The sequence below is a fragment of the Eumetopias jubatus genome, unplaced genomic scaffold (genome assembly GCF_037043125.1).
Source record: "Eumetopias jubatus isolate StellerSeaLion01/CBP00866 unplaced genomic scaffold, mEumJub1_p1.0 scaffold_3, whole genome shotgun sequence".
Taxonomy (NCBI): Eukaryota; Metazoa; Chordata; class Mammalia; order Carnivora; family Otariidae; genus Eumetopias; species Eumetopias jubatus.
Window position 1 is genome coordinate 164836437 of NW_028274809.1, and position 25724 is coordinate 164862160.

Genomic DNA, 25724 nt, shown 5'->3' on the forward strand with positions numbered 1-25724 from the left:
CTCCCTCCCTCCCTCTCTCCCTCTTTCTTCCTTCCTTCCTTTCTTTCTTTCTTTCTTTCTCTTTCTTTCTTTCTTTCTTTCTTTCTTTCTTTCTTTCTTTCTTTCTTTCTTTCTTTCTTTTTCTTTCTCTTCTTTCTTTCTCTCTTTCCTCTCTCTCTCTCTTTCTTTTTCTTTTGTTGCTTTTTCCATTACACATGGTGCCTTCCTAACATGATGGGGTTATTCCTTGTGCTGACATGAACCTTGAATCCTGGAAGTGTCCATTGGGATTTTCCAATTTGAGTATACTCATTCAATCTTTTGATTATTTCATGTTGTCCCTTCTGAGGCTAATGACTGAAAGCAAGTCATCCAGAATTCTCTTCAAAAGCTTGGCCTCTATGGTATTTGGATTTCTGGACATTTCCTTCTTAGGGCTGCCACATCTTTTGGTTTTCTTCCAAGAATCTAAACTATATTTATTCTGTCTACTTTTACTATAACGAAGTGCACATGCATTATTATTATTAATATAACTTGACAACTAACCGTTCAAGAGAAGGGAGGCTCTTGTCAGTGACCCGCATAGGGTACTGCTTATGCTTGCCCTTCCTTCACTTCTCACAGAGCACAGGAATTCCAAACTCCTCTATCTTTAATGCTCAGCTGAGATTAGGCAGCTGAAATCCAGCAAAGGTCAGGCGTCACTCATAGAAACCTCTGGAACACTAGGCTGGGTTTTGTCAGACAAAGAAAAGGATTATGTGCTAAGAGACACAACCCATGAACCTCAAGAGCATTCAGTAGATGGTTATTTAATGCTCATTTCCTTTTGCATTGTATTAAAATTTTTTTATTACTTTGTCTCTTATCAAATAGGAAACTTGCATTTTATTAATCTCATCCTACCTCACACATAGCAAACACTCAAAAGAAACTTGTGAAATGAAGTGAGTAATCCCAAAAGCTCATTTCAACCTTTCACCTTTGACCTTTGATACAATAATGATTAACCAGTGAAATGCTCCAAAGGCAGGCAGCCAGAGATAGGTAGATAGGAGGGGCCATTGGAAACTAGCATCCAGATAATCAGCCTTGGAAAACTGAATGTCTGTGTGTATATCTGGTTACTCACAACAACCAAACACAACAACAACAAGGATGGCAACCGGCCCGGAGATCAGAAACCTGGCATTTTAATTTAATAACTTTTATACTTCCTTGATTATTGTATGCTTAACATAAATAATGTCTACTTGTAACATTTGTATTACCTTTAAACACTTAATCAATTAGTATTTAAGAAATCATTCCTGTGCAGTAAAAAAGAAGCTGGTCTTTTTTTTTAAACAATTTAAATTTTTATTGATTTTGTTTACATAATAAGGAATCAGCAACTACAGTAGTTGCCACTTTAAGTGACCACAGGAAAACAAAATATATAATTATTTTACATGCTTATATTACAATTTTATAAATTTCACTACAGCATACCCATGTTTTGCTATAAACAGTATTCCTTTGGCCATATCGGTTTTATGTCAAGAGATCATGTTTGTTTCTTAACAATTTTTATCAGTCTGTTAATGTTTTGAAATCAAAAATTTTTAGAAAAGTTACTGAATGCAATTTCATTATAAATAGTACATGTATATACTCTTCGTGTGCAGTTTCAAAACTTGGCAAGATGTGATTACAGACCACGGTCTGATATGGAGAAGGAAAGGGTGCTGGGATGTAAATGAGGAAGAAGAACCAAAACTCAGTACAAGGTTAATAAAAAGGAGCTAAAACTTAAGAACAAAAAGTATATTAATGAACTGGGAAGATATTAGTCACCCAAAGTGAATTTAAAATCCAAAGTTTGAAATGTCTTTTGTGTTGACAAGCATCTGAAAAAATGATTGGGGAGGAAATAATCAACAAGACCGTGAGTGATCTGTAAATAGAATCCATGTGGCATGTGAATTAATTATTGTCCTTTCTTTTTGGCCACATTGTTGGGTTTTGGTTTACTGTATTATCACATTAGGTGCTGACAGAGAACCACACTGCTAGCTCATTTCCAACATGTGGCCCAGGGTTACTAAGAGAAAAAAAAAAAGAAACTCTGTTATATTTTAAGACGGAGCTAAAGCTCTTGGGCCCAATTTATTCCTGAAGTCACCCTGAGAACATTGCGCTGTGTTTTGCTGGAACAGAATCAGGACCTTTTGCATTGATGTGACGGGGCAATGACGAACGTCAGGCTAAGAATGGGAATCTATCCCCATGGGTTTCCTCCCACCCCACCTCATTTCCTCTCCCTTCCGTTCTCTCTTGGACATATTTTCACACACATATCATCCCAAGTTAACCTAAGGCACTTTGCTGGGGAGATGAAAGAATGAGGCAGTAATACACAAAGAGCTCTTACAGTCCCAAAAAGCAGTTTTGCCTGTATGTGACAAAAAAGCACCACGTCGAGAACTGTTTTCTAGTAGTTATTTACAAAAACAAGACAAAAATTAGTAATAAGCTTTACAGGTAGCTGTTAAATGGATTAATCTGTGTGATTTTAAAAAATAGTATTGTCATTATCATATTAGACCTATGCCAGAGACCATTTTAACCCCTGCCTGTGGGAGAGGATGCTGCTTTCTCCGGGGCCTTGTGGACACGGCTCCAGGCACCACGCATCCTGTCCATGATGGCATTGCTGGCATTTCTCCACCGTAAAGGTATGAACGCTGGGGCCAGCCCTTTGTTTAATCATCTGCATGTCGTATATTGTAGCTAAGTATTTACAGATGACAAAACTAAACAAATAGTGTTTGAACTACAATAGTGAAAGAAGGAAGAATGTTTTAATAATCCCCCCAAATTGTAGGTAACATTTTCTCTGCAGAGTACATGAATGGGAGATTTCAAAGCAGTCTTTGGGGATAGCATTCCAAAGCTCCTCTCTCTTTCCCTTTGTGACATCTGATCTTATCTGAACGTAGAAAGGTTAATGATTTTCAAAAACCTCAATCTCTCTTTCTGATACTACCTCCTGATCCTCCAAAAAGGTTTCTAATGTCACAAAAATACACTAGCTAAACTGCTTTTACATTGTCCAACCAACGGTGTGACACCATGAATAAAAAAGTTCTTTCGAAGGCTTTTATTTTTAAATTTTAAATTGAGTCATTTAAACTTTATTTAAAAATTCCATTTTACAGTGACACCATTTTCCTTTCTATCAGATTCACATTAATTTAAAAAATAAACTTCTTTAATAGGAATTCAGAGTGAGCTCAGCTTAAACGGAAGTGGGGCACGAGTATACCGGAAGCTATCAGGAGCTGCGCTGAAGTGCTGATTGTAAAACAGGAAGTGCTTTCACGCTGAGGCTTTCTTAATTCTCACTGCTCATCTTCTCCTGATGTAAACAGCTCACAGAATGTCATGTGTCACTGTGAGTGTTGAGAAGAATCACTCTTACATTCTTACATTGTTTTGTGCAAGCACACAGTTGTTTTGTTTTGGCAAATGCCTCATTGTTTTAATGACTTCTGTCCAGAATAGAGAACATGGCATTAAGTGAATATGCCTTCTTTTAAGATGAGCTGTATTTATTACTGGAACGGAAGTTGTCATATCCGTGATCATTAGCTTTGAACTTCAAGCACGACTGCTTTTCCTCCAAGGACTGTTTTTCTTCAAATGACTGGCACCAGCAGCATAAGCACGACTGTACAAAGCAAAGGAACTCGTTATACCAGTGACACCAGTGACACAGGGGTGACTCTTCCTACTTTCTAGGGTTCTGACTTTCTTGGCATGATCAGGAGTTCTCGGCCTCTTTCCATGCTCTCTTATTTTTCCCTTTAACAATATATAATCGTGTAAGTCGTGTCTGGTAACTTTTTAAACTAGAAAATACAGAGAAAAAATGTCTATCATGAAAACTCATCTTTTCATTAAGTTTAAAGGGGAAAGCCACTTAGGGCTTGATATTTACTCTTGATTACTCGAGAAATTCTCATAATATTTGATAAATACATACCTCAAGACGTTTTCCTATGCAAATAGAAATATCACACACATCAATACACACGACTGTGTATGTGCATGTTTGTAGAAGTGTGTGTACAATTTATTTTAATAAAACTGGGCTGTGTGTACTATTCCATAGCCTGCTTTTTCTCACCTGATGGTGTCATAAACATCTTCCCATGTCAATGAACTTAATATTACATTGCCGGTTTTTGTCAGCAACATGTTATGCTCATGTGCCTTTTCAATATTGTCACACAATAAACTTATAGAGTATATAAATGTCTCAGTTCCATTCAACCAAATTTCTTTTCTTGGATTTTTTTTAAATCCAAAACTTTGTTCCTACTGTTTGCTTTCTGAGAATCTCTATGTCTAAGAAAGTGGAAGGTCCATTGTTTTCTGTTCTATTAAATGAGGGAGTTGAACTTGATGAATGTTCTATTCTAACTCTGTGATCCATGAGTCTATGAGCGGGCAAAGGATTTAAGACCAATTTAGTTTTACAAGGAAGCTTAGTTCTTTCCAGGAACAAACTACCAGGGACAAATGGATCATGTCCATATCAGGGAAGGGGACCATTTCATTCATGTTAGGTTGTTGAAGGAAGGAAGGAATGGATGGATGGATGGCACAACGCAAGCAACCAAATCAAGAATAATGACACATATTCCACATCAAGTAGCGCATCTGGGCTATACAGGAAGGTGGGAAAGAGGAGGTAAAACCTGAATTAAATGTCTTCACTTGACTTGCTATTCTCATGTCCAGATGAATATTGCAACTGACTGAGTTATAATCCAAACCATGCTGCACAGTCCAAAACCTACCAAAAAATGGCAACGGTGCATTTAATTCATGTTTAGCTCTTATTTGATCAGATGATATCTGTCAGACATTAATGCACGTACTTTTTGCTAATTTTCTGAGCATTTCTATGAGTACCACTGATCAGTTGAGGCGGTGAGGAGTAGGTGACGAGGATTTACAGGCAGAAATCAAGTACAGTGATTGAAATAGAACTCATATTTAAAAAAAAATCATCTGTGATGTAATGCAAGGGAAAGCTGTAAAACAATTCACTAAATCTCTTTAGATAGAAGTATGAATAGTTTAGAAAGGTTATATTTGGTGCTAGGCCAAAAAGAGCTTTTTATTTTGAAATACTCCTACCTTAAAGCAGTTTTTGAATCTTTTGCTCACCAAATATAGAGCTATAGGATTAATGCAGGAATTCAGGGAAGCCATGTTAATGCCGATGTAGTCCAACACCAACAAAAAGCTGCAAAAAATGACCCAAAACATGTCTGTGAATAATATGCTGCTTTATGCATGTATTCCTGACAGACCGCTGAAGAAAACTTCACAGACTTTTGTGAAGAAAAGAAATTATCCATATACATAGTTTATGGCTTTATCACTGCTCTTTGCTAAGGATGACTCCTCTCTCTGTCTCTCTCCCTCTGTCTCTCTCTGCCATCATGCCCCTCCACCCATGCCCAAATTCTCTCTTTTACAATAAAATCTCATTTGGAAGTACTGAGCTGGCTGCGAAGAAGGCTTTGCAAAGTGCCAAGGAGAATCGGAGCTGATCTTTCCAACTGGGGCGCCCGCTCATCATTTTAACTGCTCTGCCTCTCCATTCCCCGTGTTCTCACAAGTCCCCTTGACTCTTTCCTCTACAATAGGTGTGAAGATAAAAAACGGGAATCTTAATTGCTCCCTAAGGGCTGGCAAAATGGTCCTCTCTCTGCCTATGAAAGGGATCGATGAGAAAAACCTGCTGAATGGCATTTACCTACAAAACTCTGGCTATTTTCCCTTTCTTACCTCAAAAGTTCACATCTATTAGGATCATTCTGATCGTAAAGAGTGAGCTTCAAGATCCTGCTGAGGTGAAGGGGAAGCCAGCATAGAGCAAAGACAAGGACCAGGCAAAAGACTGTTTTGGCCACTTCCCGTCTCTGAAATAAAACCATAGTAAGAGACTAAATAGATCGTTCAGATAATCACAGCGGTCTCTCTTCCCAAACAGAGCCTTTAATATTGTTTACAAAAAGTCAGTGGTGTTTGTAAAAATCCTGAACACCGAGCTTTAAGTTGAATAGTTAATATGAATTAGAACCAAAATGACTACAGATTCACCTTGAAAAAGTAATGGCTCTTTCTAGATCTTTTTATTTATTTATTTATTTTTTTAAAGATTTTATTTATTTATTTGAGAGAGAGAGAATGAGAGATAGAGAGCACGAGAGGGAAGAGGGTCAGAGGGAGAAGCAGACTCCCCGCCGAGCAGGGAGCCTGATGTGGGACTCGATCCCGGGACTCCAGGATCATGACCTGGGCCGAAAGCAGTTGCTTAACCAACTGAGCCACCCAGGCTCCCTCTAGATCCTTTTAGATTATGTAGAATAGAGTATCTCTAGATAGATATTCAAAAATACCAGAAGCAAGAAAAAGGAAATATGCTCTCGTGTATAATAATTTTAGTTTTTCTTATTCATAATCGTCATTGTAATCGTGGGTCAGCACATATTTCTGTTCTCTTACCTGCTTTAGGTGGTCATTTAGAGCAATCTGCATGCCACTCTTCTTTCTCAACATTTCACAGGTCATCAGGGTATAAAAAAAGGCAGTGATGGCCAATGGCAAGCAGAAATAGAAACTAAATAGCCACCAATCTTTATGTGTCTTGTAAAACTATGGAGAAAAGAGAATTATATGATTAACATTCCCTCTGTAAAAAAAAAATCTTATATGCCAAATACTAAATTAAAAAAAAAAACAGCCAACATACTCATCAAGGAATAATTATCTTCTAGAGTAGATCCATTTCATAAAGGCTATATAGAATCTTTCAGGCCACATCTACTGAACAAATAATTAAATACTTACACTAAACGAAACAAACTTTCCCTAAAGAGCATTTTAACTCTCTAAGGCAGTGTGCTGTAATTATGCACAAAAATTTAAGCAATTGGGCAAAATTAAAAATATATGGTATTCCAAATATGTTTGCCTTCACATGAGCAAATTATCCTTAATGCATTTGTGCAAAATACCACATCTGAATATGTGAGGACATCCTTGTGTTTAAGGGAAGCTTTCACTCTTTAACAAACCTGTTTTCTGGAAAAAAAATCGATGTGGAAAGGTCTATACAAACCATTTTGCTAAGAAATGTATAAATCTAACTTACCAATTGGAAAATCAAAGCTGCTTATGACTTATGCCTTTTCTCTTATTCTATTTCTGCTCTTTTTTCTTTGTTCTTAAACTGTTGCTCCAGATATATCTTGTTGGAGCAGAATTTATGTAATCTATGCAGTACTTTTCCCTTTTAACTGAGAGGAAACAAGAATTCAGCAATCTTATTCTCAATTTCACATTAATGTCCCTCTTAATTCTTTTCATTACCATGATACATGCAATCCCTAAAGTTGTGCATGGTCTTCTTATATGTAAAACAGAAAATAATCCTGGGTGACACCTGGACCAAGTACACTAACTCCTCTTGACCCATTCTGGTGGGAAGAGTTTTTTACACTTAAATTAAGATCTGCCTACAAATACCAATGTTGCCATGTCCCCCCTATTTCCTGATTCAACGTTCTTGAATAAAGGGCCAAGATGAAAAATTCTTTGCAATGGCGGCTCTCCCTTTAGAGAGAGGACAGGCTTGCCTTTCAGAATCCATCCACATCAGGGCATCTTCTACTTGATAATTCACTGAAACATCCACTCCCTCTGATGACCGCTGTGTTGTCTTATGCAAAACATGCAGTACTTGTCAGTCCTTCTGGGGGAGTTGAGTAGAGAAGCTATAAATTCAGATCGATTCTCTCATGTGAACTTGGTTTATCTGTATCCATGGGCACTGGGGAATTCTTGCACAGTAGTGACCTAGCTTCCTGCAGCATGGGTCATTATTCACCCTTTGCCCCACAGTCCTGGGGCTTACACTCTTAATTTATGCCAAGGACAGTCATCAATCAATAGCTTCCCGAGAAGGGAGGATCAGGGGGGAACGTAGCTAAATATGTATAAGGCAAGAACAGAAAGGAAAGAAAAAGATAAAATTCACCTGCATGAAGGCTGTTTTCTGAGTAGGAGGAAGCAAGCAGATTCGCAGGTAACGTCCTTTGTAGTCAAAGGTTATCATATCAAAACCCACAGCTTCAGGGACAGCCAGAACCACGGAGACCACCCAAATTAAAACAATTTCTACTGCTGTCCATTTCGGAACCCCGATTCCTTTAATTCGACTCCAAGAGGCAACGGCTCGATATCTGAAGAACAAAACAGAATTATCTGTCAAGCTGGCAGAGCCTGTTTTATTGAAGTACATAGTTTATTTTCTAAGTAACACAGCAATCACTCGTATAGTGTTCAGGATATAACTGGCTTAAATATACGCTCTTACCTGTCAATACTTAGGGCACATAGACTCAACACAGTGATGCCCACGGAGGCCTTCTGTATGAAAGGCACCAGCTTACACATCTCAACTCCAAAGGGCCAGTCCTCAGCAAGCAGCTGCATTGTGAAGACATGAAGGTCTGTTAGGGAGATAGCCACATAGTGCCCTCTGAACCGCATTACTTAGTGGGCCATAATTAACATACAGAGTAAGATAAGCAATTCCAGTTCTTATTCTTTTCCTCATGGACTACCCCTTTGAAAAGCACCAGTGTTCGATATATGGATCAGGAGCGTGGTTGGGAATAAAGAAAATGCAGCCAGTTCATGAGAATTTGTTATGCATACACAGTAGCTCAGGCTCAGGATCACTACCATGGGGCCAACTGGGGTCAGTCGTGTAAGTTCCCCTTAGAAAACGGAGCCTGCTGCCCTGCAAACAGCTCTTACACAGTCAGGGAGTCTCTCACATGCTCAGGTCATGGCCAAACCAAAATACAGACGATAAACAGTAATAACAGATAATAAACGTTCCTCAGCTGGGGAGACTAGTCTGCTCCTACGGAGAACAGTGTGTGCATTTGTATACTTATTCTTTACTGTAGTCAACTTGACGGCCCAATAACTCAGCGGGAATAGTTACTCACTGCTCCTTGAACGCCCCAGGCACACTCCTGCCTTCGGGCTTTACTCTAGGTGTCTCCCTATTCTGGAAGGCTCTTTCCCCACAGATCCACTTGGTGAACTCCCCTGCCTCCTTCAGGTTTTGCTCAAAGCTAATCTTTTCAACATGAGCTACTTTAACCACATTATTAGTACAGTACCCGGCCAGGCTCCCATCTCTCTTACCCTGCTCCACTTTCCTTTTTATGTATAGCACTTATCAACAATTATTGCATGTATTATAACGTTTACCTGTTTGTTTTATTTCATTTTTGCTCTCTGGAATCCCTGGAGTATAAGACAGAATAAGGCCTATGCAACTGCCTAATGTAGTTCCTGCCACGTAGCAGATGCTTAATAATCAAACCCCTAAAATATATAGGCACCGGCTCTACAATGAGCAAAAAGACAGAGTTCTTGCTATTATACATATATTTCTCTTCGTCTGACTTCAGACTATGCAACCATCTGTTGTTAAGCTCAGTTATTTTCTTTCCTGGGACAACTGGGTGTGCCCCACACTGGTTAATGAATCACTTTAGGTAAACATCTGGATTGAGTGTTCAGGAGGTTTTGAAAATAAAGTTTTTCAAATTGATGTTTTTAAAAAATGTGTTTTTTTTTAAAGATTTTATTTATTTGAGAGAGAGAGAATGAGAGACAGAGAGCACGAGAGGGAAGAGGGTCAGAGGAAGAAGCAGACTCCCCGCTGAGCAGGGAGCCCGATGAGGGACTTGATCCCGGGACTCCAGGATCATGACCTGAGCTGAAGGCAGTCGCCTAACCAACTGAACCACTCAGGCGCCCTTAAAAAATGTTTTAAAGAATAATCTTCCCAAAGTGAAAACTATTTTGAAACACAATTGAGTCTTTCCGTCCTTTCACTAGTGAGGGTCCTTTGTGGATTTGTCAAGCTGAATGATTGTTTTATAATGGCACCAAAGGCTGAACTGTGTCTAGTATGAATATGACTTGGAGCCCCAGCATGAGATCAATTTCATTTCTAAGTTACACTGACATGTAGGCCAGATGTTGGCAAACTTACCACAGATATGCTTAATCTAGGGTCCTGGAAATCGACAGGGCCAGGCAGAGGGTGGAGGGAGCCAGGTGTAGGAAAGTCATTGGTATGTCAGTAATAGAGAGTGGCGAGGTATGGGGCAAATCCCAGCTAAAAAGAGAAGCTGCCAAAAACCATGACATGATTTTTGCCAAGAAATAAACAAAACAAAACAAAACAAAACAAAAAACTTCTTGATTTTAGTCAAAAAAGTTAGAATTTTTATATAAAACCTCATAATTATAAAAGGTGTCAATTAACTCATATTTTTAAAAAACACTGTCATATAATATTGTCTTAACAAAAATATATCTGTGGGTCTGACTAGTCTCTACTTGTGACTTCTAGATTAATCAATTGATTCAGAATTCTGTTCATTCATTCATTCATTCATTCAATAAGCACTTATTGAGCTTTCAATATATGCCAGACACCATTCTGAGTACAGGATGCATATCAATAAACCAGGCAAACTTCCTGCTCTCATAAAACTTATAATCTAATGAGGGAGGTACATTAAAAAAAACAAACAAATATTCAATATGGTGTCACACAGGTATAATCATCATATGAAGAAAGTATGGTGGGGTTTTAAGTAATTTCTTGATAGGTTTCTCAGCAAGGTCTTTCTGAAGAGGCAACATGTAAGGGACCAGACTAAAATAAGAAAGTAAGCCATGCAGAGAGCATTCTGGACAAAGGAAAGAGCAAGTGCAAAGGTCCTGGGGTAAAAATAAGTAAATAAGCTTAGTGGGCTGAAAGGACAGGAAGAAGGCTATCAAGGCTGGCTAGGAGATGAAGTTCTAGAAGGAGGAGTTGGACTAATTTTTTAAGGGAATACATTGCGAGCTTTTCAACAGGGAAATGGCACAGTCTTGTTTATGTTTTTAAAAAGATCACTGTGGCTGCTCAATGTGGAATAGAATGTCGGGTCAAGCTGGAGCTTGTGGTGACCGGGGGCTGAATAGAACAGGTTATTATAGATGAAATATATTTTGAAGGTAGAGCCAGCAGGACTTGTTATGGGTTGGATATAAGATATGTGGAGTCAGGACATTTTAAGAGGTTTGTCATATGAATGGTGGAACCGTTTACTGAAATGGGGGAAGACTCAGGATACCTCAGGTCTGAACCAACTAAGAACTGCCAATTGCCCTTGGAAACATAAGACTAAAAAGTTTCCAACCAGTTCCAAGGACTCCACCAGACCGGCTTGCTATAAATTAACCAGACAATATTCTTTCTAACAATTCTGATTATCCTTAGATGAATTGGGGGAAAAAAAAGAAAGGAAAAAAACTGACACTTATATGGCACTTGTGATGGGTTAGGCATTATTCTAAGCACTTTACACATATAATATCACTGAAATCTCCAAAGGAATCCTATAAGATAGTACTATTGGTGCACATTTTATAGAGAAGAAAACTGAGGCACTTAGGGGTTTATTAACATGCTGTGTTGATTTTCAGTATGTCCACAAATTCTCGGCTACTCCTCCCTTCAAAGGGTGAAGCCTCATTTCCCTTCCCTCGGAGATGTGGGTTGGCTTTAATAATTTGCTTTTAGTGAACAGAAAGTAGCCAAAGGGATGAGGTGTGATGTCTGAGACTAGTTCACAAAAGGCCTGTGGCTTCTTCCTTGCAGTCTGGTGGATCCCTCATTCTCGGGGAGACCAGCTGCCATATCAAGAGGGCACTCAAGCCCCTTTATGGACAGGCCACCACGGTGAGGAACTAGGACTTCCTGAAAATGACTGGCACCAATGTGTCTGGTGTATGAATGAGAGAATCCTCCAGCTTTAGGCAAATCTTCAGAAAACTGCAGCACTTGGGAAATATCTTAACTGCACCCTCATGAGAGAGAGACGCTGAGCCAGAACCACCCACTCTGGTTCCTGAATTCTAGACCCACAGACAAAGTGTGAGATAATAGATGTGTATTGTTTCAAGCCGCTAAGTTTCGAGGTTATTTGCTTTACCTCATTAGACAAGTAATATACTTGGCCTTGGTTTACTTGGTTTATTACTGATATGGTTACTTGTCCTTGTAACTTGGTTTATTACTCACTTAAGTAACAGATCCACATTTGAACCCATACGGTCTGATTCTAGAGTCTATACAGTGTTTTGCAGAAACTGACCATAGAAAAAAAAAGATGGTTTAGACTTAAATCAATATTAGTATTTGTAAACCCATAGCTATGTGTCAATGGTAAAATATCTAGATGGAGAATAAAATATCTCTTAATCATCTAGCTATTTTATTTCTTTAGAATATTTTTATTTTTTTTTAATTAAAAAATGTTTCAAAGATTTTATTTATTTATTTGACACAGAAAGAGAGAGAGAAAGAGAGTGAAAGAGCACAAGCAGGGGGAGCAGCAGAGGGAGAGGGAGAAGCAGGCTCCCCACTGAGCAGGGAGCCCAACGTGGGGCTCGGGCTCGATCCCAGGACTCTGGGATCATGACCTGAGCCAAAGGCAGACGCTTAACTGACTGAGCCACCCAGGCGCCCTCACCTAGCTATTTTATTCATATAATATCCAAAACTTAGGAAATTTTCAAATATCTTGTTTCAAATCATATCCAAATATGCAAATATTAGTATCACATAGGTACAGCCATCAGATGAATCAAGATGAATGAGTGTTCAGGCCACTGAAGGGAAAGAAGTCTGGCCAATGGAAATGAGCTCTGCACTGAATCCCGGCCCTGTTTTGAGGTTACTATTGTTTTTGGCTCAACCTAGAAATTGGATGATTGCTCTTCATACCACTGGGAGGCCTGCAGCCCAACCTCTGACCCAAGTTATCACAGGGCACAGGGAAACACAAACTGAAAATTGTAACTATTCTCTTCAAGTTCAACATAGAGATAGTCAGAAACCTAATCATAACTGAAGGATTACAATTTTCTAATCTACCCTTCCAAAGGGAAAGGAACTGCGAACTAGGGAGTATTAATTAACCTTCATCAGCTTTTAGCTTTTCAGACTTTCAATTCAGGCCTGAATGCTGCTGGTGCTGAGAGGCCACAAAAGATGAGAGACAAAGTGCAGGCTGTCACTTCTATTGTTTCGTAATGAGAAGGGTGACTTTGGCAACCCCTGCCTCTCTCCAATCAGAAGGCCTTGTGGAGATGCTGAGAAGCCAGACACCCAGTCACAGAAACCAGGCCCACTACTGATGCTCATCTTGGTCTTAATGCCTTCCAGTAAGTCTTGGGCAGCTTAGTGCTGGGAGCTTATTTAAAATGCAAAGACACCAACCTCTTGTTTAGAGGTAAACAAAACTCTGAGTGAAGGTGAGAGAAAAGCTACTTAAGTTTAAAAACAAAAATCACTCTCAACCAAAATGCCATCTTTACATTTTGGTGAAACAATGTTCTTAGAGATTTTTATGATAACTGGAAATTAATTATTTCACTATTTGTTGACAAAAATTATGACATCCTACACCTAATTTGAAGTCCAACAATATAGCTTTCTTTTTTGTTGGGGAAATTGATGTTCTTTATTGCAAGAGGAAGCAATTTTAACTCTAAACCCAGCAATAATACACTCTTATTTCTTATGCTTAGTTTTTTTTTTTTTTTTTTTTTGAGACTTTACCCCATTCAATTAGAAAACCTAAGGGCAAGATCTGAATACCGGACACAAATCAAGCACATAATCAAACAGGTCTCCCTAATTGCAAAGTCAATGTTAGAGTTCTGTATTGTTTACAGGTCCCTGTCACATGAATTAAATTTTTAGCCCTTGCTTAAAATTAAGTTTGAATACATATTACCTACCATTTATTAAATGTGAGCCAGTTCGAAAATACTCCCATTAACTGTTACTGGTTTTCACATCATGGTGGCTCATCCAAAGAAGAGCTTTTGTTACGGTTAGGTCCTATAGCAGTGTGGTGTCCATTTGACAAATGAGAGCCCACGCTTGTGCTGATCCCTTTCCCTACAGCTTATACCCTGCTTCTCTAGAACATTTCTTTTGTATGTATGAATAAAAACAAATAATCAACACTAGATTTAAAAAAAGACGTGATCATACTGATTATAAGGTTTCTACTCAAAGATGACCATGAGTTCATTACTTTATGTTGGAATAGCTGTTTGAGAAAGATAAAAGGCCATAGCATCCAAATACATTATTTTTATATTACATTTAAAAATTATTTTTTTAAAGATTTTATTTATTGATTTGAGGGAGAGAGAATGAGAGAGAGAGAGCACATGAGAAGGGGGAGGGTCAGAGGGAGAAGAAGACTCCCTGCAGAGCAGGGAGCCCGATGCAGGACTCAATCCAGGGACTCCAGGATCATGACCTGAGCCAAAGGCAGTCGCTTAACCAACTGAGCCACCCAGGCACCCTAAAAATTATTTTTTTATTATGGAGTTTTTTTCTTAATTTCTAAAAGGATAAATTGCTTGAACAGGAAATAAATATCCTTTCTTTATAAGTATTGTTGAGTCCTACAAAGTCTCTCCAACTGGGGGATTTACATTTTTCATTTCTCTTTTTAATTAAAAATTACACTCTTGAGAAATTAAATGGAAAAAAACCCCAGTTAATACATACCAGTGTTAATGCCCAAAGGAATCAAGCCCCATAAAGTCAGGAAATTCGAAAGTTAACGGTCCCGCACTGATAAATGTTCAATCGCCTCATTAACCATATATATACTATTTCCTTTTTCTATTTTTTTTTTACTTAAGACTATATACTGAGCTTTAACTGTTTATTGCGTTTCAGAATATTCTGTAACATTTATAATGTCCAGCATAGTGCCTGGCACCCACAGTGGTCATTCATTAAAAGCTTGTTAATTAGCAGTGAATGAGCGCGTGGAGGGATGAAAAAGAATGAATGCGATCGTAAGGCAGAAATCTTGTGATTAAAATTTTTGTCATAAACTTTCAGTTCTCACATTTGAAGCAAATTCTTTAGAGAACGGAGATGGCTATGCATTTATTTTTTTGTATCATCTAGTTCATGCCCTTCCTTCCTCCTTCCAGATCAGGTCTTCCTGACACATGAAGCCAGGGTCCTGAGGGATAGAGAGTGACGGCTGGCTCTTCTCTTTTTGGAGTTCTGCCTTCCAAGCAGGCTAGAAAAGGTGAAAAGCAAAAATTCCTCTCCGTCCTCTCCTACTCAAAGCTGCCAGGGAAATGACTGACATAAAACAAACCTACTGTTTCTCACCATCTCATGAGACCCTACGAGGAGCGTGAGTTGTAAATTCGGTGGAGATGGATGCCCTAAGAATGGAGATGCTGTAGGAGATGATCGTTTCAGAGGCTGGGTGAGCCACGTATTAACAACAACCAGGGTTACTTGGCCAGATTGCTGTGATGAGCTGTGAACATTTCCTTTAAATGGCTGGTATTATAGAAATGTTTTTACAATAAGAGTCAAGAGAGGTAAAGAATGGAGCAGTTGTGTTTCACAACTTTGGGAAAGGGTGTATTCTTCTGTTTTATCTCTGTTTCCTGGAGCAGATAAGAGTTTTTCCTGCATTTGAACTGGCTTTTTAAAGGTAGAGCACCCTCATTCAAGGATTTCCATTTCTTTTTAAAATCACATATAGGGACAGAATTTAAAGTAAGCTGATGGTCAAGTACATAGAAAATATTTTTTTGACATACGGTGTACCTGTGCCCTTAGAGACACGTATCAATTACAAGTTCCATCCTGTATCCATTAAAACACACTTAATCACTTAAGGATTAGGTCGTGTGAATTAGAAATATGTGGCCAGAAATAATGCCAGCTTATCCCCCCCAGGGTGACACTGAAACAGAGTGCCCCCTGGAGTTGTGTGAGACAGAGACTCTGTCTCCGGGAATCTGTTGCAGGCACACCCCAAAACAAGGGGTGTTTCCTGCTCTGGAAACATTCCTATGACTTGCTGAAATGGAATGATGACTCCATGAAGATGAATTAAGTTTCTTGAAACAAAATCTCCAGGAGAAGCAAAGAGAGAAGAAAATCAAAAATAAATGTCTTAGGAGAAATTTAAGTTCACTTTAAATATATTTTCCTACTAGTGTTACAATGAAATCTATTTCCAAGTCTATAACAGGCCAATGAAATCTATTTCCAAGCCTATAACAGTCAATAACAACTCTCCTATTATCTGAACTTAAAAACATATCCATAATTTGTGCTTAAAAACTCACTGACACATTAAATATTCTGAAGAATTCAACAAATAGCATTAAGAAATGCTCTTTCCAAACCTAGCATATTAGTAGATTCACTTATCTGAACTGTATCCTCTAAGATCACTATGACACCTGAAGAAGCACAAATTACAACTCGATGGTCTCATGGCTCAGAAAGAGACTTGCAAACTTTGTGAAGTCCACAAACCTTATTAAATCATTTCACGTCTTAAACCGAATTCTATCCAGACACTATCTTAGGGGACACTGGTAAGTTACAATGAGAAGACATTTGATTACTCTGGAATCTAAAAGCCCTTTATAATAATTTGAAAACACTGAGTGAGGGGGGGAAGAAGATATGTACAATGTAAACATCCAGAGAATAATTTTCCTCCTTTCTGGAAACTACAATGGAGCTAAAGAGTTAAGAAGTAGAGAGAGGACACAAGTCAGGGGGCCCGGGTATGGCTGAGAGTCTTGGGGCCAGAGAACGGCGGAGAATTGTGTCAGTCCACTTTGCTAATACATTTCTGACTCAAGCACGAGCCTCTTTCTCTCTTGTACCACCACACTTTGGCTGTTTTCTTATTCGTTTACATTTTCACCAGAGAGTCTACAGGAAAAGAGCAATAATCAGTCTCTAAGATAAAAGCACTGGGAAGAACCGAAGTCTAAAATGAGAGAACTTGTTGGCTAAGGTATACCCAATACACCACACTCGGCTATTTCCAAAACATAATCAACCTCGTCTTAACTCTGTAAAGTCTTGAAAGAGAATGTTTCACATCATAAATTACATCTTGAATCTTATTTCAACTCAGGCTCTATCTGTCAACACCCTTTAAAGCACTTAATCATTTATTAGCATTTGGCATGTTTCTCTAAAACTAATCAACTATAGCATATTAGCCACACAGAGATAACCTTATATGGTTTTTCTTTGAGAAAAGAAGAACATGGCTCCCCAGCCTTGAAACAACAGGGTTTTGGCTCTGTCATCCTCTTGTATAGCTATGGAAATATCTTCAATCTTGACCAACTCATTTAAAGTGAGTAAAGAAAAGATGTAAACCTTTGATAGATAAGCCTTCGTGTATTAAAAGAAACATTGCCTTGATATTTTAAGAGGCTTGGATCTATGGAGTGACCAAGTGGCAGATCAAAGGCAAATACAAGAAGTACGGTAAAGTTAACCTAGGGAACTTTCATTGCCCAAGGCCAAGAGTTTGCCAATCATTTTGTCACAGGAATCCACGTGTGGAGCAATGGATTGGGAATATGAAATCTCGAGTTTCTGGGTTATTTGAATTATGCTATTGACCTATTATTTAATTATGACTAATGTCCTCATATAAGAACAGGAGCAAACTTCCCCCTTTTTTCATCTGAGCAGTTATAAAAAATATGATTAGAAGAGTCCACTGTCCTTACATTTTATGCATAACATCTTTTGTCAACAAGCATCTGTCTGGTATTGACTGTTGCAGGCACTATGCTAGGTGGGTGTTGGGGTATTAGTTTTATTTGTTAGTTGATTCTAGGTCATTCAGAACTAATAGTCTAACTCTTGATTAGTACTTTTAATAAAAAGCTTATACTTTAAATGTGTTGAACTGGTGCTCCTTAAATTTTCTTTGCGTTAAGTAAATGAATCTCAAGGTATCTAGGTTCTGTTTTAGGTTCAAAGAACCTCTGCTACTAGAACATCTCTAAATATTACTAAAATTTCAGCAAAATAGCTCAGTTACTTAACTGGGGATGGGAAGAGTGTTATTATCTTGGAAGAAATCAGACTCCCTATCCAATGATACTTTTACTTCATGTATTGTTCTATGTGCATAAACCCCCACTTATTGACCAGAAAATTATAATTTCAAAAGTTAAATTTGATGGTGTTCAATTGACTTTGACTTCTAACTGTGAAACTAGTCAATTACACACAAACTTGTTAAGTACTAGAAGTAGTCTAAGACTGGAAGTGAGAAAGGTAAGTTTGTTCAGAAATACAGTGTCACAAGCAGGAAATGTCTGATTACCTGTCAAGGTCACTTCACTCAAAACTCATTTGTGGATTCAGTGAAGCAATTCCACATTTTTACATGCCAGCATTTAAATGTTAGGTGTACCCTACTTTAACTAGTTAAATATTAAAGATCAGCGATTTTGCCTATCAGAGTTACGAAGGCAGGCCCTTTGCTTCTAATAGTAGACTACAAAATCTTAACAGCAAAGCCATCCAATGGCACTCCACCATCACTGGACAGCTGATTAAATGTGGATCTTTATCAAACTAATGTTCTTATCGGTTACTGTCTTGCAGTTCACAGGCAGATTTGTTTGCAAATGCAGTTTGCTTACACATTAAGGAAGTTGTATTTGAGAATTAACTGTATTAACTCAGTTACCCATGCAAATATAGCACAGAGTGAAACTGTTAAGTAAAATCCAGAGATAACTTAAAAACTTATTATTTGCTCAAGAATTTTTAATTGCTTGAAAAGTTAAAAGAAGTTAAATAAATTTTAGCTTCAACTTGCAACCAAGCTTTGTTAAATACCACTGCTAAACCAAACCAAGCCAAACCAACCAACCAGCTAACCAACCAACCAACCAACATAAAACCTTCACAGCATCCAGAAGCATGCCTAGCTCTTTTTGCTTTTTACACAGGTTTGACAACTTTGATATTGGTGCTACTACAACTTAGTAGTTAGGTAGGTTCTCATAGGCAACAGACATTTAGGTTACCGCATTCATTGCAGTCTATACAGGAAGGACACAATTAGCTTGTGAATGAGGAGAGATTCATCCTCACGACAGATACTTATAAATCCTGGCTTTTAGTTCAAGTATAGATATGGACCATGCACATGTTGGCATGGTGATCTGTGTATGTATTAGAGATAAGCATTAATACATGTATATCTGTATGGAGAAGTTACATAAAATAGTGATTCAAACTAAGAGGACCATAATAACTTTGGGGCACAATATAGAAATATCTATCAAAATCACAAATGCATATATCCTTTGGTTCAGGAATTCTAGTTTAAAAATTTACCCTTCAGATATAGTCACACATGTGTGCAAAGCCATTTGTATGAATATATTATTTGTAGTCACGTTTATAATGGCAAAAGCTGAAAAAAAAACCCAAAATGTTCATTCTTATTCATACACACACACATTCTAGTAACATTTATTCTTTGCTTACTATGTGCCAGGCACTGTGCCAAATGATATTCACCTGTCCGTTTATGTATGTTTATATGTGTTAAATATACATATATACTTTTAAATGTCCTCTTTGAATGGCTGCATTTTTCATTTTCACCTGGACGGCCTGACGTATCGTAGCATGTTAGAGCCCTAGCATGTGCTGCTGAGAAGGGTAAGCCAGGCTCTTCTTTTCAGCATATTTAGGTGAATATGTGAAGCACTGCAACAGCTTCTCTCTGCTGGGTGTCTTAAGACACCGCTCTGGACTTTGTCTCAGGATTTCCTCTCCGACACAAGAGACCTGGTGAAAGGACTGACTCTACCAGGGAGTTTCCATAGACCCAGTGCCTTGAGGGAGTCAAGGCAGAACAGATCTATAGCCTGAGGTTTGTCAGCATCTCACAGCAGCCCCTCCCTGTGAAGTTCTGTCTCAATTTCCAGCAGTAGCAACGACTATGACATTTTGGGGTTTGCCAACTTTTTTGAACACTGGATTTACTGAATTCCAGATTAATGTAATAGATTCACACTGACGTTTCTGGTCCTTTGGGTGTGCCAACAGATGGGATGGGTGGGTTCTATGAACCCCTCAGAATTTTGTGAATGTTGTGTGTGTGTGTGTGTGTGTGTGTGTGTATGATAAGAACGAAAATTTGTTTGTTTTATATATAGATACATAAAGTTAATATGCCATATTAATTATAATATATATATAAATTTTATGTAGTATATACAACAAACTGGATTCTGAAAGAGAATTGTAAAACCCCACAGAAACAAAATGAGAAACCACTGGTTTAGAGATTCAAGTCTCCCACTTTAGGATAAATTGAAATGGCACTCATAATTCACTTAAGTTACTTTGTGTTAAGTATCATGCCTGACTATGCTGAAATTCTAAATGCATTTTTAAAAACTTACTTACATGTTATCACAGTTCTTTAGGGGAATAAGTGGCTTTTAACTAGTCTGATTTGGGTGTTTGGTAAATAAAGCTTCTAGAATAACAGTGATATTATCCATATTATATATTGCAGAACATCTGAAGAGGATTTCAGGAGATAGAAATCTTCAAATGGGGGTGCCTGGGGGGCTCAGACGGTTAAGAGTCTGCCTTCGGCTTAGGTCATGATCCCAGTGTTCTGGGATCGAGCCCCGCATTGGGCTCCCTGCCCAGTGGGGAGTCTGCTTCTCTCTGCCTCTCTGCCCCTCTCCCCCTGCCCCTCTCCCCACTCATGCTCTCTCTCAAATAAATAAATAAATCTTGAAAAAAAAAGAAGTCTTCAAATGACTCAGATTAGAATTGAAAACATTTGCCAAGTATCTTATTGTGTGTTAGTGTATCATATAATTCCACCAGTGCACTCAAATGAAGTTCTAACAATACTCCATATGGGAGAAGGGCACGCTGGGTCTGAGTTCACTCAGTGCAGAGGGACAGGGAGGACCACAGTTTCTAGGACCAGATGGATGCATTGGAGCTCTAGTTTCATCACTATCCAGTGGTGTGACATTGGGCAAGTTACTTCTTCACCTCTCCAACACGTAGTTTTCCCATAAAACGGGGATGACATAGGATTTCTTGCAGTGATTTAGTGAAATAAACCAAGAACCTGTGCATAATAGATGGCATCCATTATTATTATATTATGCTTCAAGTGACACATGTTTATGTACACTATAAAAATAAACCAAAGGCTCCCATGTAAGATTCCATGCTGGCAAACCTGGCAATGGGACCTTATCCCTTGCAATGGATTTGTTTATGACCAACATAGATGACTAGATGGCCAGATTTGTAATGACTCATTAGTCTGTTTACTTCAGAAGTAAAAATACAGCTTTAGCAGACTGAATGGCTTCAGGCAAAATGATGTAATTTCCTAGGCAAATCATAAAGAAAATTGAAATGAAAGTAAAAACTATGTGCCCCTGGGAGTCAGATATCCTCAGGTTGATCAAGTGTAATCATTTGACCAGACAGACAAAGTAAGATCGTCCTGGAAGAGCTGATTTCAACCGGCCTAGAAGCAACCCATCTATAAGAAAATGTCCTCGACCCCATCTTCCATATAGCACTTCAGCTGCCGGCTGACTTAAGAAGGTCTCAGACTGAGTTGGACATGTGGGGTTTTCTGAGACCTCCCCAGAGAGACCTTTCACAAAGTTCTCTGCAAGCCTAGCAAACCCAGATCGCAATCTCCCTTTTCAGAGGGCTCTTCTTGTGCTTATCTAAAAATTTCTCAACCCCTTGTACTCTATAGTTTCTCAAGTTAGTTTTGATGAATTGAATTGGAATCCTTTGTCAAAATTGGAATGGTAAGACTTGGTCTGTGGGACTCCCTAAAGAAGTAAGTGCGTCACTTCTGGCTCCAATAGAACTGTCACTGCATTTAAGGGACCCATTTCAGACTGTGCCTCTCCCAGGAAACACTCAGACTTCAAAGAACCAGTTACCATACAGATTTTAGGATTTCTTCTATTTATCTACCATTTGTGGGAGTGTTTCCTTCTAGAGCCTGGCTCTTAATTTGAATTCTATTTCTAAACTTCAGAAATTGCTAAAATTCCCTTAAAGAATGGGTATTTGGGTTAGGACTTAAAGGCATGCCTTATGGTGACTCCTTCTCAACAAAGATCTTGAGTCCCCGCCCCCCCCACCCCGCCACCAACGATGCTTTTCTAGCCCTCCATGCCATATTTTCCCCTTGTACTGAGCCCTGGACTACCTTCAGGCAAATTCCCAAAGCACATTCCCATTCCTTTACACTTTGGTTCTGTTCTTCTGTGTGATTTCCTATTACTGAGCAAGATGGGTAAGCAGAGTTTTACATACTTGCATGGGCCTTTAAAACCTTCTGTTGGGCCTTTAAAATAGTCTGGTTCTTTCACTTAGGCTATTTTTCTTAGCACCACAAAACCCCAGTAAGTGGGCACTAACAACCTCATTGTAGGGTTGAGGAGACTGAGGCCCAGTGACGTTGGGATATGTCTAGAGTTTTAAAGCCACCTGGAGTCAAATAGTGTGGGGGTTTATGTGCAGCCCTAGCTCTCCCTGCTGTTTCCTCGGATACCTGTGGTAATCACAGTAATGTTAGCTACTGAAATCCTTAGAGACTTTGTATTGAGCCCCCTTTGGTTTGTTCACAAGGTAATTGATGAGGGTACAACTTGCACTCTGGACTTGATAGATTTGGGCTTGATTCCCACCTCCATCTCTTACTAACTGTGAGACCTTGAACATCTTATCAGTCATCTGTAAAATGGAGAAATAATTTCTTGTGGGTTGTCAAAAGTAGTAAAGGGAAGTAACCTATCCATTTCAGTGCTTGGCCCACTGTACACCTGCAATAAAGAGTCGGTACACTACAGTCATTCACAGCAGGTGAACTGTGTTGGTGTACTCACTTGTCTGGGTCTCTTTCTTCTAGCCCATTTGTTTCCTAAAAACCCATTCCATCCCCTGAACTTCCAGGGCCCTCCCCAAAAATGCTTCCCAAGGTTAATGTGCATATGAATCACCTAGGTATCTTTAAGATGCAGATACTGCTTTTCTAAGTCTGGACTGCACTTGCAGTTCTAACAGACTCTCTGGTGATATCAATCCTGCCAATCCACGGACCACACCTTTGCAGAGAGAATGGACCCGGTGAGCTGGGCTTAGGGACTAGATACTTCAGGACCAGTGGTTCTCAAGCTTTACAGTTCATCATCATCACATGAAGAGCTTGTTAAAATACAGACTACTGCGCTCCATCCCAGAGTTTCTGAATCAGCACGTCGGAGGTGAGGCCATAAAATGTCATTTCTAACAAGTTCCCCAGTGATGCTGATCCTGCTGGTCTGAGGACTACACTTGATAGAGGCTTAGCCTAAGGTTACTGAAGACGAGTAGGGAATTTATTTCCCTGGATAACTGACTTTAGGAGGCGATGGATCTTCTTGAGTAAGCGTCCCATCTCCCTCCTCCTAACTAGGTACCCTCCCGTCGATATTAACCCTTTACCTTGTAGACAGTGATGGGGATGTCAATGATGATGTGCAGCAGGTCTCCCAGAGCCAGGCTGGCTATCAAGATATTAGGGCCGTTTCGCATGCACTTGTTCTTGTAAATGATTCTCAGCAGTGTGGAGTTTCCGATGATGCCCAGCACGAACACCAGACAGGACACCACCGTGTTGATATACTTGAAAGTCTCCTTGATCTCGGTGGATTTTTCGCAGGGGGGAGGGGAGAAGGTGCGTGGCGGGGCTCCAGGTGTTCTCCCTGCTTTAGGCATCTGCGGCGGCGCAGAAGACCATTGCACGCTGGCGTTGTAACCCTTGGGCCAGGAAACCTCAGTGGGGGGCGTCGTTATGTCTCCGGGCCCCAGAAGTGGCAGAGTGGCCCCGGCCGGCGGGAATCCCCTCTCTTCTCCCTGGACGCCCGCCACGCCGCAGGCGAGGATCAAGGCCACCAGGGCGCGTCCGCGCCAGCTTAGCAGAGGCTGCATGCTGCTGCCTGCTCCAGTGGGCATCGGGTGGCTGCTCTGCAGCTTGGAGTCTGGAGACCAGCAAGAGAAGAAAGACAGGACGCTTGGGTCAGCTACCCCAGCCACGCCCCTGCACACCCGCTCCAGCAGAGCGCAGCCGCGCGCAAATGTAACTCAAGTTTGCGCGCCAGTGCTGAACTGGTGCGCTTGACCCTCTTGCGCCCGTCCACTGTCCCTCCCGATCCAGCTTCCCCCGTGTTTTTTTTTCTCCCTGGAGTTCCCCCGAGGGATAAGTGACTCGCAGTGGGGCGGGGCATTCTGGAAGGGGTGTGCCAGGTCGAGAAGGATGAGTGTCCAAGGCAGAGCTCTGAGTTCCTTGGTGTGCCCCGAGGAAACACGCACGTTCTGACTAGAGACGCGTGGGAACTGGGGAATCAAGGCAGCTAGAGGCCAAGGGCATATGCCAATCTCTGCATTTTGCTCCGCAGGGAGCGCGGATACCCGGTGTCTGAACGCCAAGACTCCTCCGGGCGAGTGAAAGCCGCTACTTCCCAGCTGCCTGCGCTCGGAATGCCCCAGAGCCCCCCGGAGTGCACCGGCTGACTCTGGCACTTCGCAACTCGTCCAACTTGGGGGAGTATCAGCATTAAGTCGGAAGCCTCTGTCCCCTCTAAGTGGCTTCTAACTCTCATGCGCTCTCCTTTACTCCAACCTCCTTTACTCCAACAACACAATTCATTGTATTCTATACATCTTTTTTTATTAGATTAAAAAATATATATATCCCCAACTACTAACCCGAGCTGAGGCCCCAGGGCAAAGTTCAATCACTGATTTTAATTCCACACCAAGCCGGAGTGTTTACCTCGCGAACCGGGAGTACCAGGCGCACAGCGACGAGCGGGGACCTCCTTCCCGGGAAGCTCTGCTCGCAGCTCGCCTGCAGCCGGCTCCGGGGGCGAGCACGCCTCCCTTCAGCCGCGGGCGGGTCTGGCTCTGACGAAACGCTGAGGGAATGCCAGAGCAAGTAGCCTCCGCAGCTTGCTCGGTCGGGGTCTTTGCTGTCCCTAGACAAGTACTTTTATTCATTCGTCCCTTCCCCATCAATCACCGCCAGACTCCTCCCGCGCCTTCCGACCGCTCTGCAACCTTTCCCCCTGGGCGATGCCTGGACAGCATCCGCAGGAGCTGCCCGCTGGAGAGGGCAGTCCCCGGCCAGGGACGCGTCCCGAGGGCCTGTTGGTTGTCGGAGTTCTGAGTTCTTCAAACGACCGGCCTAAACCAAGGGCAAGTTTTCACGCAGCCGGAGAGACGCGCGGGGGCTCCAGACCCGAACAGGGTTCTGTATTTAAGTTAACCTGGACTCTTCATGAGGAGTGTGACTTTGCTTTCCATTAGGTACCCCGCGGGGATATATGGGCCTGGTTGATTTGGGGGGCTCTGCTCTTTGCTGTTTTTGATTTGCCGGCAAATTTCAAGTCCACGTTGCTCCCAGCACAGAAGAGCATGATTCTTTCTTCTCCAGCCCTGTCACTGCCCTAGGAGAGGACTAAAATCCCTCCTTCATTTCTTCTAGCAGCTGCACTTCTCCTTTCTTTCTGCTAGTCCTCAAGTGTTTTGTCAGGCCATCTCTGGGATTTTTTTATACTGTTCAGGGATTTGATACCCAGAGGGGACATATAAATAATCAGAAAGCTGCCATTCATATTCAAGGTGGTATTTC

The 25724-nt window shown here is 40.4% G+C and overlaps 1 protein-coding gene across 2 annotated transcripts; it reads right to left on the bottom strand.

The window, feature by feature from the left end:
• Positions 1-1405: 1405 nt before the first annotated feature.
• Positions 1406-25138, bottom strand: EDNRB (endothelin receptor type B). 2 transcript variants are annotated; one of them, XM_028106126.2, is made up of 8 exons: positions 24867-25138; positions 23537-24072; positions 8423-8535; positions 8084-8288; positions 6550-6699; positions 5830-5963; positions 5173-5281; positions 1406-3694 (listed from the first exon to the last, which is right to left on the bottom strand). In XM_028106126.2, exons 2-8 carry the CDS (start codon positions 24044-24046, stop codon positions 3560-3562), a joined length of 1356 nt encoding a protein of 451 aa, XP_027961927.1. In that variant the 5' UTR covers positions 24047-24072; positions 24867-25138; the 3' UTR covers positions 1406-3559. The 2 variants fall into 2 exon arrangements, with proteins under 2 accessions (XP_027961927.1, XP_027961928.1); XM_028106127.2 differs by having other exon boundaries at positions 24800-24888.
• Between the last annotated feature and the right edge of the window lie 586 nt (positions 25139-25724).